Source organism: Primulina tabacum, chromosome 4 (genome assembly GCF_025594145.1).
Source record: "Primulina tabacum isolate GXHZ01 chromosome 4, ASM2559414v2, whole genome shotgun sequence".
Taxonomy (NCBI): domain Eukaryota; kingdom Viridiplantae; phylum Streptophyta; class Magnoliopsida; order Lamiales; family Gesneriaceae; genus Primulina; species Primulina tabacum.
Window position 1 is genome coordinate 8,629,570 of NC_134553.1, and position 18,171 is coordinate 8,647,740.

The following is an 18,171-nucleotide window of genomic DNA, read 5'->3' on the forward strand; positions in this document are numbered from 1 at the left end:
AACACGCATTTCAGTTTCAAACTATGTTGCAAATTGAAAAGCACGAGAGCTTCACAAAAAGATTGTGATTCAAAAGCTGACATTTGACCACACAAAGGGAAAAATACTCCATGTATACTATATAATAATTCCCATATACCTCAATGTTTACTATTTTCTCGTTTCGCCCCCTAAATAAGAAGGTTAACTCCGCTACAGGTTTGCCCTCGCTGTGATAACAAAAACGAACCAGCCCCTCCATTCACCCAAAGCGGATTTGGGAAACACGATTACACATTCGTTTAGGTATCGAAAAGGGACAATAATCTGGGTACCAAAGCATGTAACACAAGTGCTCAACCTTTAATTATATACCAAGATAATTTTAACATTTTTTTAATTATTGTCATTGCAAAACAGCCATCTTAAATCATGTGGTCAATCTCTCAGCGTGCTGAAATCTTACATAGAATATGAATGTCTCCAGCTTATATTGCCATATCATCTTGCATTAAGAAACCAACAAGACATTCTGGATTGCAAGTCAACTGCAATGAATTTGGCTTGCAACTTCATTCTGCAAATGTGATTTTAATTTACGGGAGTTGTCAAAATTAATGTTGTAGCATCTGATAACATTAACAGAATGATAAAAGATCTTACATGGCTTATTTATTCTCCCCCGCTTCCAATGTTGGCAGTTGGATTGCTTTGTAAATCATCATCCTTCATGTTTGGTTTAGGATTCTCCTGAATTTCCTTGCTTGCACACAGGTTTTCTGTCTTTGTTTCACCTAACGCATCAAGATTAAAACAGTCAGTTTGCAATCATAAACTTATCTTCAGGAGGTACCTGATATAATTACCTTCATCGACTTCTATGCATGGGAAAGGAATTTGATTGTCTGGAGTTTGATCAGAAAAGGAAAAAGTATTTTGATCTCCTGAAGCACTTTCCTTCGATATATTACTCGAGGCAGAGGATTGCTGTTTTTCGACTTTGTCTTCTGATTGAGATGATTGATCATCAACTGGAATATCATCTTGATTACAGCCTCCATCTTTTTGGTTGGGATCTTTCATCTCACTTGCCGAGGTAACAACTGCAACATCTTCTGTAGCTTTGGCAACTTCAGCAGATGGCATAGAAGCTGCAGTATTTGACACCCCAGCTGACATATTCAAGGCTGGGATTGTCCCGACTGGGTTAAGCTGAACTACTGGTACAGCAGGTTTGGTAGAGTTACCTTGTATTTTCGAAGCTTCGCCGGGTCTTGAAACAAGTGGTGTAGCAGCAGCAGGAGAGGAGATCAGAGCTTTTGCCAGGCCATTGCGAATGAAATGTACATTACTTGGCAGTTGATTTGTCGTGCTTGTAGAAGAAGATTTTATCGCAGAAACAGCTCCAGTTTTTATATGGACAACATTCTGAGAACGAGCAGCCTCAAGTAGAGATGAAGCATCAGTAGCCGTGGCTATGCGTGCCCCAGCAGCAACTGCAGCAGCTTTGACCATTGAATCTGCACTTGTGATAGGGTTAATTGGCAGCCCTTTTGTTGGAACTGAAGGTTTTACAGGCATTGCTGTTCCAGACTGTTCTGGTCTTGATGCCGAAGCTTTTAAAGATTGAAGCTGAGGTTTTGTGCCAACTGATTATGTGGGTAAAATGGGAATGAGAAACTATTGAGGCGCATTGTTAAACTAGTTAAGCCCAATTTCCAAACAATTAATAAAGTACTCAGGGGGGTGGGTTAGGACCATAAGCAAAATCTACCAAAGAGGATTGAGTTGGAAATAATTAAATGGAGAGAAAACAAGGAACGCCAAAGAAAGCTAATAGAAACTCAAGAACACAACCGGATTAATATCAACATAATCTATAAACCAGTTTTACACATGGACAACAATTATAAACAAATATCCACAAATTTTCTTCAAATGATTTACAATCTAAGTTCTGAAAGAAGTGCAAATGGCCAAAACAAGAAAGTGAATGTAGGAATTCCACTGCTGTAACATTAAGTCCACGGCAGGCACTAACAAAATGTGTCCTTTCTTAGAAGCAATTTAGATGTCAAACCACAGCATATATTCAATGAGATCTAAATAATCCTGAATCTATATACAAAACAGCAACCACAACCACAACCACAACCACAAATATGCACATTAGACCAACAATAATGAAAATATATAGAGATAGACCAACTTTTTAACTGCATCAGCTAAGGTGTTTAGGGCCTTTGGCATCAACCTACCCTTAGAGCACTGGCATGGTATTGCCAGGTCAAAGGGAGCTTTGTGCATGAAGATTTTCCTAAGCAACACGATGACAATAACAACAGACAGAATGAGAGATAGAGGGTTACTGGTATTGCTTTGACCGGCCATTTTCAACGTATCACCCATCGGCATATCAAGGGCTAAGGACATTGCCCGATGAGCGGCAGCCAGTTGAGTTTCAGAAAGTTGTGAACTGGTTCCCACATTTGAGTTGCCTTGTTTTTTCCTGAGACTGGCCCACCTCTGCAAATTTACATTGCACTTGAGAAAGAAAGAGCAAACCTTTTTCCCAAAACATATGAAACCTACTCAATGTACATACATGCTAAACGTTAACGGTGCTATTTTAACTGTCACTAAGATCCACAAGCAATTTATAGAAGCCTATTGGAAAAATAAAAGTTAATTGAAAATCGAGTTATGATTGATTTCGAGTAAGGCCAAAAATGAAAATACCGTACTAGGAAATTCAGAAGGGATCAACTTTACCCCAGTTCAAAATCGACTTGTAGTTAAGGGCAACATTTACTTCGTATCACATTAGGAGCACAATACTAGTTATTTTGAACTCAAGATTGTTTTCTTCGGTTTTGCATAATTTCATCGGGATTTTTTATGGAATAAACAAAACTTTTATTAAGCCAATACTATATTGTTAGTTTGGGTTTTTCAAGTAGTACAAGGTACAAACATTTGTTGTAGGGCACAATGCATACTATTATTAAACATTCCAAGTTTTCTTCAACTTAAGCATTTTCCCTTGCGTTCTTGTTGGACAAAATATTTGTCAAGAGTTGTTCTCGTGGCATTTAAAATCTTGATTTCTCATTTGTAAATCATACTCAAAAACCAAATTGAAATTCATTTTATTTTTTATATGATCATTGGGTCAGTTTATCATCTAGTTTACTAGATTGTGGTTTGATATCATGGTGTTTGTCATTGATTGAAGACATTATGAAGTAGAGTACGTGATCCACATCCCAATAGATCTATTTTTGGGGGTTTTATCAGGTATCTAATATTAACCAATCATTGAGTTTGGGTGGATCCGAAGTACTACAAGATGACAGATCAAATGTGATAAAAATAATCCCAAATAAGCTTGCTGTGTCGAAGACTTGGATCACATTGTATTGCATGAGTTTCTTAAACTACATAAGGGGAAAACATCTAATCTTTCAGGATTGATATGCAAGCATACAGTAAGAGCAGGATAGAAGCAATAGAAGGCTTTTTTTCTCTCAAATTATAGCCTTTTATGCCAGATAAACAGAACCCGTCCGTTTTTCCAGCACAAAAAGAGGACTTCGAAGAAGTAATTTACCGGTTAGTCCATCTATTAATTGTAACGGTAACAAAACAATAAACATTATTAGAGAGAGTGATTGCAATAAATCGAGAACCTGAGATAGCTCTGATGCTTTCCTATCATTCTTAAAATCTCCCCTAGCAATACTGGTCCAATTTCGTTCCCCAAATTTTTGCACAGCCGAAGTAAGCTTTGCATCATCTTCAGTAGACCAACCCCTTCTTCTTTTGCGGGGAGGAAAATTAATTTCAGTTGACCCATTGGGCCTTTTTTCACCACATGTTCCAGATGACAGTGGCTGTTTTTGAACAGTAACAGGAATGCTGACATTCGTCCCCAGAAATGCACAAGCGATAGATGAACTATCCGAAGTGGCAGTGTGTGCCTTGCTGTTCGGTATGTTAATAGTTAACGGTGCATCGATAGTAGAGCTGTTAGGGAGATGCAAATCATTTTGACCAGAAGCAATTAGAACCTGCAAAAGATAGCTATTCCCACATTAGATGTACAAAATAGGATTGGCATTGGCAAGCCAGTTAAAAGAAGAAACCATTTGTCATTATAATTGAAGATTGGGATAAAGAATTTTCCTAAAATACATTGACATGATGAAATTGTAGCAAAAAATAAGTATAAAAGTAAAAAAAAAATATTGAACTTAGCAAGAATTGATTTCCCATTGTAGCAAACAACATTCAATTTTTAAAAAAGAAATGACAAGGTGAACATTTGACTTTATGTAATTCACAAGATGTGGTGACGACAGTTTTCAACAAGAATTGGTTTTGCAAGTTAAGTTTAACCATAATACAGAATAGATGTATTTCACATATTGATAGACACTGAAAAGAAGAAACGCAGTAAATAATTTGGTAACTTGTAGCTTAAAATGTCAAGTGTAATTCATTGGACCCTAACATATCTAAAATCTAAGATTACAAAAATCTTCCAGTTTTTGGTAGATAAAGCCTTCATGCATGGTCCACAGAATGATAATTATCGGTCAGTGTATTCCTGTAATCAAGACAACAAACTTTAGCTTTCAAATATCCGGATAAGGGACTTGCTCTAGACATGTACGTCCAGACAACACTGTTGCTATCTCAGTGGAATCAACATACTTTAACACAAGCTGCAGCCTCCGCTGAAGCTTCACGGCTGACCGCAGGTGAGGCTTCCCGCTCATATTCCAAATCACTATCGTCATCCTAAATCCACAAAAACGTCATCCATGACAAAGTCAGATAACAGTGATATCCATAGATTTTTGAACCATTGGCATGGCCTAATCACAATAAATATTAATGTGTTTTAGTAGAATCCATCCATACAAGGAGAAATATCATCAATAAGCCTATTGGGATAGTGAAATTACAGCCAACAACATCGGCCACATCGTAACCAATTTATAAATATAATTCGTTACGGACATAAGACAAATTATTCCATATTTTCTATTTCAAATGATTCATGATACACATGAATCAAAAGTTGATGCCCACGCATAGTTCACGCTCGAACACTAAATATGAAATGAATATAACTGTGAACACAATAGCAATCAATCATACTTTGTGTACCGTGAAAGAACAAACTAAAAAATTTAATTTTTAGACAACAAAAAGGCAAGAATACTACATTTATCAATTAAACTTCAAAAAAAATCACATGATATAATTCACACATTCCCACACTTGCTAAAGTAAACAATAGATATCATTGCGACAAAGGGCTTGCCATAGGGTTTTCATCATCGTCTGACTGATCAAGTAAGTTTTGCCCATATGCAAGATGGCGCCACAGCGCTTGATACTCCTTAGCACTGGAAATTCCAGTAGCAGTGTTCTTCACAATTGCATTCCAATCAATTTTGTCCCCAGGAACTTGCGCCACCTCTTGCAGCAATGCCAGAACCGTTTCCACGGAGTACCTAAGATGCGGAATCCTTTGCGCATCAATCTTTGAAATTTTAACTAATTAGTCAGATAATGCTTGCGGAAGGAGAAGTTACCTCTGTATGAGATTGGAAGCGTCTTCTTCCGTGATAGTGCTCTTCTTTTGCTTCTTTGATTCATCAACCATTGCTGAATTGCTGATTCAGTAATTAGGGCAAAAGTTTATGTTTTGATTCAAGAAATCAGGGAGAACTAGGACGAGAAATTAGAAAATTAATTGAAACTTCTTAAAAAATAACAAATAAAAATCAATTTAAGCGTAGTAGAGAGCCGAACCAGTGAAAAACCGAGCTCGACCCACTTATTTTAGCTAGGCCTAATTGAAATAAAACTGGGTCAGAGGTCCTAATTCCTAAACTTGGCTAAATTTAATGAGTAAGTCTCTTGTGAGACGGTCTCACAAATTTTTTCTGTGAGACTGGATCAACTATACCGATATTCACAATAAAAAGTAATACTCTTAGCATAAAAAGTAATACTTTTCATGGATGACACAAATAAGAGACATGTCTCACAAAATACTATCTGTGAGACTGTCTCACACAAGTTTTTGCCAAATTTAATATTTGAATAATAATTTTTTTATTTCAAAAGATTAAACTGAGATTAAAATATTTACAATTATGAAAAAAATAGATAGAGTAAAAAAAAAATAATTTCATAGATTAGAGTGTGAAATCTTAACATAATAAAAAAGATTCTTAGCAAACCTAAATAAATTTTACATATATGTAGGGATTTCATTTATAAAGATATTTTATAACAAAAACTATTCTTTCTTGATACTATGTTTACAATTTTTTTAGGATTTTCTTCCTTAACAAGATTATTTTTTTTAGTAAATTATTAATTCATGATAAATTTACCATTAAGTCACACAAAACAAAGCGTGATATTTTCTTGCAATATAAGTTAGGATCGAATAGGAATATAATGCGATGCAGTTATTAAATTTCTAAATATACATATAACGTTTATACAGCATATAATTGTGCAATAAATTCTTAAAAATGACCAATATAACTTCTGCTCAGCTTTTTTTTTTTTACTTCAGAGATGAGGTTGTTACAATTAAGTTTTGAACTCGAATATTCATCCAAATATGAAACTTTGATGTATGTGCTACCGTCGTTGTTACTGAGAGTTTATTTGTTTAACGTAGAAATACATAAAATATTTAGATTGTGTGCATCAGATTTTGGGTGTTGTGTGCGAGTGTTGTAATATATATCCACAATACACAGCGAAATAAATTAATTAAACACACAAATAAACTTTAATTACTAAAATAAGACAGAATAAATCGTACACATGTATAAAAATTGAGTGGTGTCTCATAACAAAATATTCACTAGAAAATTGTAAATAGTTTACAACACTAATACTAGTAAAACTACGAAAAACGATATTACTTAATATATCATGGAAATAAATTGCATCTCAAATAAACAATTACAAAATTGTGGATGCAACGACTGTATTGTCTAAACTCGGAGTCACGAATAACTCTTGAACCAACAATTAACACAAGTGTTGTCTTCGAATGTCTCCAGACAACGAATGTCTCCAACATCTCACGACAACATAGCAAAACAACGTGAGTCAATCACGCGAAATCTTTACTTATAAATTCTTTTCTCTTCTTGCAATTCTCGAACATCACAAACAATAAAAGTCTCTGAAGTCGCAATGAGCTGCTCTCATGTTCTCTTATTTATATCATCTTTTTGTTCTAAACACATAAGAAATCAAAAATTTTATTAAGAAATAAACTCATTAAGATAGTAATATAATATCTACGGATCTTATGATTAATATCAATAAAATAACAATATTATTGAACAAAAAAATATCAATATGAAATCTGATAGACTTAATTTAATTGTGGTGATGATAGTCAAAACCTGTAGACCGCGTTAGTAAAATCAGAAATAGTATAAAAGCAGAAGTTCTCGTATCGCCTTAACAAAGCAATACTCTTCGAGTACTTATCAGCCTAGATAAATAGAAGCAGAACTTGACTTTTACTAAATCAGAACTTATCGAACATATATTAAATGTTACCGTTACTTTATCAAGTACGAGTATTAAATGCATCATTAATGCTGAACAAAGTCATTTAATACGTTTTATCAATTGTGGTATGAAACAAGACTGACTGTTCTGAAGCTTTTTGCTGGAACCTTTTTAGGTAATAAAGCTGATTCTATCAGAAGTCAAAGAAGCCGTTTTGTTTATATACGTTGGATTCAAGACTTCTATAAATACACAAGATCAACGACGTTTATAGGTTACCAAAAACAACGATCACATTCTCTAATATACGAACGTCAATTTGAGCATTTAGAACTACTTATCATCTTCAAGCTCAATATACAGAAAAGCACCACACGCTTCATAATAGTTATCTGATCCTTCGAGATCATATTGTGGTGACTGTTTCTTACTCTTTCTATAAGCTATTCACGTTACCATATATTTGAGAAGAGTCTGTAATCTGGAAAAGAGTCTTTTCCAGAACTTTGTTGTATTTGTTTTATTAGTGTTGAGAAACTAAGAGTTTCAGTAGGCAAAGGATAAGTCCTGCTGAAGTGGGTGTGTACAAGTGTTGTACTGTAAAATCCAAAGCCTTTTAGTGATACCTTCTGAAACAGAAGAAGGGGAGACGTAGAAGATTTCATCTTCGAACTTCCATAAACAACCATTGTCTATTGCCTACTGTTTTATCATTTTCTCCCTTAAACCATCATATCGTTTCCGCACTATACTATGGTCTGCTGGTTATATACTTGAACAAGATAAGTTATAATCTCTAACAGGATTCTGGCACCGTTTGCAAAAACAACCGTCAAAGGAAAGAGTTTATTAATCCCCCTCCTCTAAACTCTATATCGATCCCCAACAAGTGGTATCAGAGCGGATTTTTCTTGTTCTATATTTACAACAGATATGACACATTTTTGCAAGGTTCTCATGTTCTCAAAAGAAGACTTTGATGACTGGAAGATCCGGATGCAAGCTCATCTTACAGCTCAAGACGATGACATGTGGTTTGTCATCACAGATGATCCTTTGAAGATCTTAAAATCTAACACTGTTGTTGCTGTTACTGAGGGAGCACCCCAGATGGTTGAAAAGCACAAAAGTGAATGGACTGGTGAAGATAAAAAAAAGCCAATCTTGATAATGTTGCGAAGAACATTCTTTACAAAATCCTCGACAAAAATACCTTCAGCAAGATCAAAATGTGTTCTACTGCCAAAGAGATTTGGGAAAAACTCATCCAAATCTATGAAGGAAATGAGCAGAAGAAGGAGAATAAAATGTCTGTAGCAATGCAGAAATTTGAGAATCTCAAAATGAAAGCTGGAGAAACTCTGAATTAGTTTGATGAACGTTTCAGAAGCTTGGTTAATGAACTAGCAGCTCTTGCGAAAGAATATGGCAACAGAGAAATAATACTCAAAGTGATGAGAGCTTTACCCAGGGAATGGGACGTTAAAACAATGGCTATGAGAGTCTCTAAAGATCTAAACAAGTTGGAGCTACATGACTTGTTTGCTGACTTAAAAGCCTATGAGTTCGAACTGGAAGTGAGAAGCGGAGAAGAGCCCTCATCAAATCTACCTACCAAGGCTCTTGCTGCTACTACGACTACTACTGCTGCTGCTGCTGCTGTTGTAGTTGTTCCACAAGCATTACCTGCTACCACCATTGAGAGCACTTCTGAAAAGACTGCTGAAAAGATCAGCAATGATATTATGTCTCTATTTGTGAAGAAATTCTCCAGATTCATGAAGAAGAATCACCAAGCTTACCAAAGCCCTAACTGGAACTTCAAGAAGAATTCACCAGAACTGGATAAAGGCAAAGAGAAATTCATTCACTTTGTCAAATCCAATGTGGTATATGAACATGTAGTACCAACTGTTCGAGTTGAAAGGACTGTAGATCAGACGAAAAGAAGGAAGCATTATGGTCTGGGTTATGTTGAACCTAAGGGAAGAGTTCACCAGAGTTCTGGATCCAGTAGAGGATTCAACTCAGGAGGACAACCCTCTATGAAGGTTAAAAACTATAAGTACTATAATTCTAGACCTGTTCAGAAGAGATACAGACCAGACAACAAAAACAGAAGGGAAGAACAACATTCTAAGATGCATTCTGTTAGAAATAGTAGACCTTATGTTGCACACACCTCTTTGGATACCCGAAGTACAAGGTAACCTAGAATTGTACAAATGTGGATTCCTAAAGGACTGATAAGGATTGGACCCAAATAGATTGGACTAAAATTTGTGTTTGCAGGAACAGGAGAGGAAAGCCAAAATCAGCAGCTCCACATGGTATCTGGACAGTGGATGTTCCAGACACATGACTGGATAGAAAAATCTACTATCAGAAGTAATGAGTTGTACTGGACCAAAGATAACATTTGGGGACAACTGAAAAGGTAAAACCGTGGATAAAGGTAAGATTATCCATAGTAACATTTCTATCAATGATGTACTATTAGTTGAAAATCTTTGTTACAATTTGATTAGCATTAGCCAACTGTGTGATAATGGTTACTCTGTAGCTTTTCAAAAGCACACATGAACAGTTAAAAATGCTGATGAGTCTACTGTATTAACTGGAAAAAGAGAAGGCAACACTTACAAAGTTTCATGGAATAAAGATCATATTAATGTTCTTACATGTTTAGTTGCATCTCTTAGTGATAAACATTGGCTATGACACAAGAGATTGAATCATCTGAATTTCAAGTCAATCAATAATCTCAAGAAGCAGAACATAGTTGATGGTTTGCCTGCTATTAACTTTGTTAAGAATCATGTATGTTCTGCATGTCAACTTGGTAAGCAAGTCAGATCTAGCTTCAAGAATAAAGGTAGTAAATCAACTTCAAGGTGTTTGAAATTATTGCATATGGACTTATTTGTTCCAATCTCTATCATGAGCTTAGGGGGAATGAAGTATACACTTGTTGTTGTTGATGACATTATCTTCGGGTCAACTAACCCCAAATTGTATGCAAAGTTTTCCAAATTAATGCAGGAACAATTTGAAATGAGCATGATGGGAGAATTAACATTCTTCCTAGGACTGCAGATCAAGCAACTTGATACTGAAATATTCTTAAATCAGGCTAAGTATACTAAGGAACTACTGAAAAAGTTTAGGCATGGAAACATGGTCTGTTGCTTCTACTCCTATGAGCTCATCTACTAAACTTGACAAGGATGAAAATGGAATTTCAGTAGAGGTAACTCAGTATCGTGGTCTTATTGGTTCACTGTTATATCTTACTGTCAGTAGACCTGATGTTATGCTTGCTGTCTGTATTTGTGCAAGATTTCAATCCAACCTTAAGCAGTCACATTACATTGCTGCTAAGCGCAAACTGAAATATTTGAAGGACACTCAAAATGTCGGCTTATAGTATCCTAATGATTCATCTTTCAATCTTATTGGATATTCAGATGCTGATTATGCAGGTTGCAAATTGGACAGAAAAAGCACAAGTGGTTTTTGTCAATTTCTTGGTGATAGGCTAATCTCCTGGTTTAGTAAAAAGAAGACTTCTATAGCTACGTCTACTGCAGAAGCAGAATACCTTGCTGCTGGAATTTGCTGCTCTCAAATACTGTGGATACAACAACAACTTAAAGACTATGGAGTTCAAGCTTCTGAATCACCTATTTTCTGTGACAATACCAGTGCTATAGCAATCACGCAAAATCCAGTACTTCATTTCAGAACAAAGCACATAGATATCAGACATCATTTCATTAGAGATCATGTGCAGAAGAAGGAATTCGTCTGGAATACGTTTCTACTGATCAACAAGCAGCAGACATCTTTAAAAAGCCTCTGTCTGAGAATAATTTTTCTTATTTTTGCAATGTTCTCGGTTTAATTGATTTAACTAGAGTATATTGTTGCTATCAGTTTATTAATTATTATCAGTTATTTGTTACTCATCTAATAACAGTGTGTTTATAAGGAAAAGAGACAATTTGGGGCAACTACTGATATTTTATTGAGAATAAAATCGATGCCATACAACACTATTCAAACTACTTTCTACAGCATATTGCCACATCATCAACCAGTTGTTCAAATCATGACTCCTAATATTCCGAAAGTTTTCGAAATTGACAACAATATCAAGCAACTCTCACTCCCTCGACACCATCATGTGTAACAGCACGTCTTCCTTAACTAGCTCGGATATGTGATCAACTCGAGCAAGCCTCTTGAACCTCCTTGCAAGTGACCTCTGCCTAGCAGAAGCAGGAAATTCTCCGATGTTGATTAATTGGAGGTCATGAGCAGTAGTCCAAATGGACATAACCTCCGCAAAGATGAAGTCTTCAGCACCTCGTTTTAATTCTTGCAAACGTTGAGGAGTCCATGAAGGATGAGAACATGTGTGTTGCTTTCACAATCCATTGGAGTACAAATTTCATTACGAGCAGAAGTGATCTTTATTTATAGACAAGACTTGAAGAGATAATGGGAAGACAAAGAGTCATTTGGCCTTAAATTATTCAGACTAAGTTTTTCTGGAGGACATCATCATCAGGTTGAATCATCTTTCAGAAGCCAAAATCCTCAGGATGAGGATGCACTGTTCAAAGATATCGGAACTGATGATTAATCTTTTTGATTAATACTCTTTTGAACTCTGCTTTACTGCTTATTTACTTATCAATTATTAGGTTATAATTGCTATTTGTTTTTTATATAATTGTTTTTCATCATCATACTAACTTCTAGGTTTTGGCATCACCGCAAAGGGGGAAATTGATAGACTTAATTTAATTGTGGTGATGATAGTCAAAACCAGTAGATCACGTTAGTAAAACCAGAAGATAGTATAAAAGCAGAAGTTCTCGTATCGCCTTAACAAAGCAGTACTTTTCGAGTACTTATTAACTTAGATAAACAGAAGCAGAACTTGACTTTTACTAAATCAGAACTTATCGAACATATATTAAATGTTACCGTTACTTTATCAAGTACGAGTATTAAATGCATCATTAATGCTGAACAATGTCATTTAATACGTTTTACCAATTGTGGTATGAAACAAGACTGACTGTTCTGAAGCTTTTTGCAGGAATATTTGTAGGTAATGAAGCTGATTCTATCAGAAGTCAAAGAAGTCGTTTTGTTTATATATGTTGGATTCAAGACTTCTATAAATACACAAGATCAACGACGTTTATAGGTTACCAAAAACAACGATCACATTCTCTAATATACGAACGTCGATTTGAGCATTTAGAACTACTTATCATCTTCAAGCTCAATATACAGAAAAGAAGCACACGCTTCATAATAGTTATCTGATCCTTTGAGATCATATTGTGCTGGCTGTTTCTTACTCTTTCTATAAGCTATTCACGTTACTATATATTTGAGAAGAGTCTATAATCTGGAAAAGAGTCTTTTCTAGAACTTTGTTGTATTTGTTTTATTGTGTTGAGAAACTAAGAGTTTCAGTAGGAAATAATAAGTCCTGCTGAAGTGGGTGTGTACAAGTGTTGTACCGTAAAATCCAAAGTCTTTTAGTGATACCTTCTGCAGGGACGGATATAGGATTTTACTCTGTGGGGGCCGCTTCAAAATACAGACAAAATATTAAAAAAAGAAAGACAAAAATTCTATCAGTTATATTCAACTAAACAGAAATAGTACAGTTTTTAACAAGAAAATTTCTAACTAAAAGGAATTCGACGTTCCTTAAAATTTTCAAAGTCTTCAATAATAGTATCTATACAAATATTTTTAGCAATTTCTCTTTCAATAAATATCATCAATACATCCGAGAGAAAATCATCCTCCATTTTGCTCTGAAGCCTAGTTTTGACGATATTCATAGCTGAGAATGACTGTTCTGTAGTAGCAGTAGAAACTAGAAGAGTCAATACAAGCACGATCACTCTAAAAACAAGGTCATATGTAGTAGCTTTTTAAGTCTTCACCAATCATTGACACAACTCGGAAATGGTTGAAAGACTTTTGTAGTGTGACCCTTTGACTACATTATGCTCATAGTGCTTCAACTGCATCTCTAATCGTTCTTTTTCTTCACTAGTAAAATCTTGTGGATAAAACTTTTCAACCAGTTTGCATATATCCATATATCTCAATGAATCACTTGTATTTTGAGGATTTAAAACAGAACTAAGCATGAGTAACTCCATCGCGTCTTCACTAAAACGCACATTAATTTCTTGCAGTTGTGAATCTATAGTGGCATAAAAAAAGTTTACCCTATAATGATGCTCAATGGTGAAATTGCCTTGATGACGACGGGCTCGACCTCGCCTATCAACATACTGAGCACTAAAATCAGGAACATCAATGTTACGAGCCACACAAAAAGACTTCACTTTTTCAAGCAAATCATCCCATTTGTCATCCCTTAGCTCTTGAATTAATTTTTTTGTAGATGAATCTAGCTCCATTACATTCAAAATATCTTAAGACTTACTTTGCAATATCTGACAAAGCACATCTGTGATCTCCATAATCTCGTTCATTAGATGCAATATGAATACAAAATCAAATGAATTCATTTCATCATAAACAGACGTTTCTTCTGCTCTTTGGGAAGGAAGTCCATCTTCCATAACTTTGAGCAATACAGTACATGCTCCACTAAACATCTTGATCAAGCTCGATAATGATCTAAAATGAGAACTCCAACGCGTATCAGCTGTTCGTTGTAAATTACATATCTGATTAAGCCCACGTCCTGTCTCGAGTTCATTAATAGAAATCAAATAAGCAATGTCATCTGCGTGAGCTTCTTTCAATTCATCATTACGCTTGCACGAAGCACCAACCATATTAACTATGAAAGTTAATTTATCAAAAAACTGATGAATGGGAGTTACATTTTTTGCTGCCGCAACAAGAGCCAACTGCAATCGATGGGTAAAGCAATGAACATAATAAGCACTCTTACAATCTTTCATAATCAAAGCTTGCAATCCATTGAACTCACCTCTCATATTGCTAGCACCATCGTAACCTTGACCTCTAATATTTTGGACATCCAAATTGTAATGACTCAAATAAGAATATATAGCATTCTTTAATTTCAAAGCTATCGTATCTGACACATGAACAAGCCCAAAAAAATGTTCTTGTATGCATCCATTTTTGTCCACGAACCTCAACACTATAGACATTTGTTCTCTTTTTGACTCATCACGGGCTTCACCGATGATAATGCAATACTTGCTGTCTGCAATTTCTTCACGAATTACATTTTTCACTCTCACTGAGAACATGTGAAGTATTTGCTTTTGAATATCATGACATGTATACTTGGCATTTTTCGGAGCTTTATGTATTGCATCTTAAAGCTCATCGTTATATAAGGCCACCACATCAAGAAATTCAAGAAAGTTTCCACGATTAGATGAATTAGAGCTCTCATCATGACCTCTGAAAGGAACGCCCTGAAGCGCAAGCAACCGAACTACATGTATACCAACTTTCAATCTAAGGCGATTCCTTGCAACTGCTTTTGAGCTAATTTTGTTGAAAAATCTTGGTATATGTTGAGGTTGGTTGATTAAATCCTCACATGCTTTTTCAGCCATACGAGGAGGTGAAGATACATTATCTTTCCCAATATGACATTGGAAAGAACATGTTTTTCCACTTTGAGCCTTCTTCCAATTATCAATTCCAACAACAGTAAATGCAGTTTTCTTAAGAAATCCTGATGGCTTGTTAAAGATAAAGCAAGGAAAACAGAAAGCTTTATCTTTTACTGGAGAATAGTCCAACCAAGGAAAAAGCTCATACCAGGATGATTGAAACCTGCGGGGATGAAGATTGTTTTTATTTAGTGGATATTCTGAAAGTATAGGCTGATATGCTTTCAGATTTAGATAAGCCCGACGAATTTCTTCTTGCTCGTTGGGAGAGTATTCTCATATTTGTCGACGTAATTCTGGATCATGCTCTAAGAAGTTAAGATCAACCCCTGCACTTTCAACCTTTCTTAACTTTTGAGAATGAACCTCTGGTGGAAGATTATCATTTGATGGTATAGATGGGGCTGTAGAAATGGGAGAATCTAGTTGATTAGACCTCTTCCTCTGAAAGAATTTATCAATTGTAACAGATTTTCCATTTATGAATAAAATCACACCTGACACAATAAATAAAATCAAGTCATTTAAATATACTAACACCATAAATAAAATATCTGCAATAATACATTATCAATACTCACTGCTAAACTACAAAATCTCAACAAAATATAATAAACAAAGTGTATAAAAAAAATATAAACGAACAAACATCAAAGATAATGTATTAATGATAATGCTGGTTGAGTTTTAAGCAAAAAATACTCATAAAAAAGCATCAAAGATAATGTATTAATGAAATATAAAATAGATATAAGGAGCAGTATTTTTGATTCATGGCTTCCTCATTTTTTTATGTTATCTATTTTTCATGACCCCAGTTCTCAAATTATATACCTTTAGTCAAATTCGAAATAAGACCACATATTGAAATTGAATTAGCACTAAATATCCATTTTCCCATTTAATTGAATCGGCAATTGTGCATGTCATTAGCTAAGTCTTAACCATAAATTTAAATAACCTTCTACTTAAAAGTCATACTAAGTTGTCAAATTACATTGGAACTCCTCCCGTAAACATTCTGAAATTTCATGAACTTGATTACTGAAATTAACGAGTAGCAATTCAGTTCTTAGGATCATCAAACCAACATTAATAAATTATATTTTATGAACACCAAAACTTAACATTCCCAAATTCACTTGTTATCCTTTCTAAAATATTTGTCAACATATACATCAAGTTTCGAAAATAATACAACAAATCAAAAGAGTAATTGTGCTTACCTTAAAATAATAAAAATTAGAGGAAAATAGGAGATGAGTAAATTTTCTTCCTAAACCTTACTTCTCTGTGATAAAAGAAGACGGCGCTATAGTTTTGATGAGGCTGTCTCTCTCTCTTTTTTCATCAGTTTTAATAATATATAGGCTTTTACAAAGAGATTCTCAATTCATTGATGGGCCTAATCCATTTCTTTAGTATTTTAACTTAAAGTCCACTAAACATTTGATTAGTATTAAGATTAGGGGGGCCTTGGCCCACGTGGACCCTAACATAATTAATATAAACTAAAAAAATTTAAAGCCCACTAAAAAATTAATATAAACTAAAAAAATTAAAAATTTAGGGGGGGCCGTGGCCCACGTGAGCCCTAGCATAAATCCGCCTCTGACCTTCTGGAAACAGAAGAATGGGAGATGTAGAAGATTTCATCTTCGAACTTCCATAAACAACCATAGTCTATTACCTACTGTTTTATCATTTTCACCCTTAAACTATCAGATCGTTTCCGCACAATATTGTGGTTTGCTGGTTTTATACTTGAACAAGATAAGCTATAATCTCTAACAGGATTCTAGCACTCTTTGCAAAAACGACCGTCAAAGGAAAGAGTTTATCCTCCCCCCTCTAAACTCTATATCGATCCCCAACAAAATCTAATTAATCTAAAGGTAAATTTCAGAAAAATACATCTGTCAATCTTTCAATTAAGATTCAGTACCTAGCCACAATTTTTTAGGAATCAGTACCTGACAAATCTATACTTTTTAGTTTTAACTCCTCACAAAGCAAGATTTACATTTTTACACTTTATTATTTAAATAAATATATTATTTTATCTACAAAAACTTCATGTGTCGTATCCATTTAAAATATAATTTTAAAAAAATATTGTTTCTCAATTATCATGGAATAAAAGTAAATAAATATTTTTACATATAAATTACCTATTATGTGGTTTCAGATACTTGATTTCGCTATTTGAATACTCCAAATATATAAGAAAATATTATATCGAGCATTCACCATAAATTCAGTCATTGTTGGTCTTTTCATGAAAAATGCATTAGGATGACTTATTCATGTCATTTTATTTTTTAAAAAAACATAGGTCATCACTCATCGTGAAATAAGATTAAGTATTTATTTTGACCTACAAAATACCTATTTTGGAGTTTCAAATGTTTGATTTTACTCTTTGAATACTCCAAATGTGTAAGAAAATACTGGATCTTTGAGCTATCACAATAAATTAAATAATTGTTGGTCTTTTCATTGAAAATGCATTAAGATGACTTATTCATGTCATCTAATTTTTGAAAAAACACAGTTTCTCACTCATTGTTGAATTAGAAAAAGTACTTATTTTGATTGATAAAATACCTATTTTGGGGTTCCAAATATTTTATTTGGCTATTTGAATACTTCAAATGTGTAAGAAAAATACTTCAGTTTCAAGTAATATTAAGTGGTTTTTGATGGTGTCATTTGTGAAGTTAAAATGTGATACTTAAATTGGTACAAATAGTATCTAATTAGAGTCTATAAATACATTATTCTACCCCGTAAATACTCATATCAAATTATTTGAAGATGCCAAAATATAATTTGAAGTTAATATGAAGTGACACCGATAATGATATTCGTGAAGTAAAAATTTGATACCTAAATTAATACAAATAATACATAATTCGAGTACACAAATACTTGATTTTACCTTTCAAATACTCAA

At 34.3% G+C, this 18,171-nt stretch overlaps 1 protein-coding gene across 2 annotated transcripts; it reads right to left on the reverse strand.

The window, feature by feature from the left end:
* Positions 1-323: 323 nt before the first annotated feature.
* Positions 324-5,761, reverse strand: LOC142543002 (uncharacterized). Of its 2 annotated transcripts, XM_075649957.1 has the most exons (9): positions 5,586-5,760; positions 5,312-5,504; positions 4,696-4,782; positions 3,669-4,049; positions 2,349-2,505; positions 1,227-1,628; positions 846-1,130; positions 643-773; positions 324-556 (listed from the first exon to the last, which is right to left on the reverse strand). In XM_075649957.1, the coding sequence occupies exons 1-8, from the start codon at positions 5,654-5,656 to the stop codon at positions 652-654; spliced, it is 1,698 nt and encodes a 565-aa protein (XP_075506072.1). In that variant the 5' UTR covers positions 5,657-5,760; the 3' UTR covers positions 324-556; positions 643-651. The 2 variants fall into 2 exon arrangements, with proteins under 2 accessions (XP_075506072.1, XP_075506071.1); XM_075649956.1 differs by having other exon boundaries at positions 846-1,628; positions 5,586-5,761.
* Between the last annotated feature and the right edge of the window lie 12,410 nt (positions 5,762-18,171).

What these genes read in the sequence shown, in the direction of transcription:
- LOC142543002 (XM_075649956.1), bottom strand. Translation starts at nt 5,656, where the DNA reads ATGGTTGATGAATCAAAGAAGCAAAAGAAGAGCACTATCACGGAAGAA. An exon ending in AGGCTGCAGCTTGTGTTAAA is followed by an intron (nt 4,050 to 4,695) that starts GTATGTTGATTC and finishes TATCTTTTGCAG; the next exon opens with GTTCTAATTGCTTCTGGTCA. An exon ending in AAGCATCAGAGCTATCTCAG is followed by an intron (nt 2,506 to 3,668) that starts GTTCTCGATTTA and finishes GTAAATTTGCAG; the next exon opens with AGGTGGGCCAGTCTCAGGAA.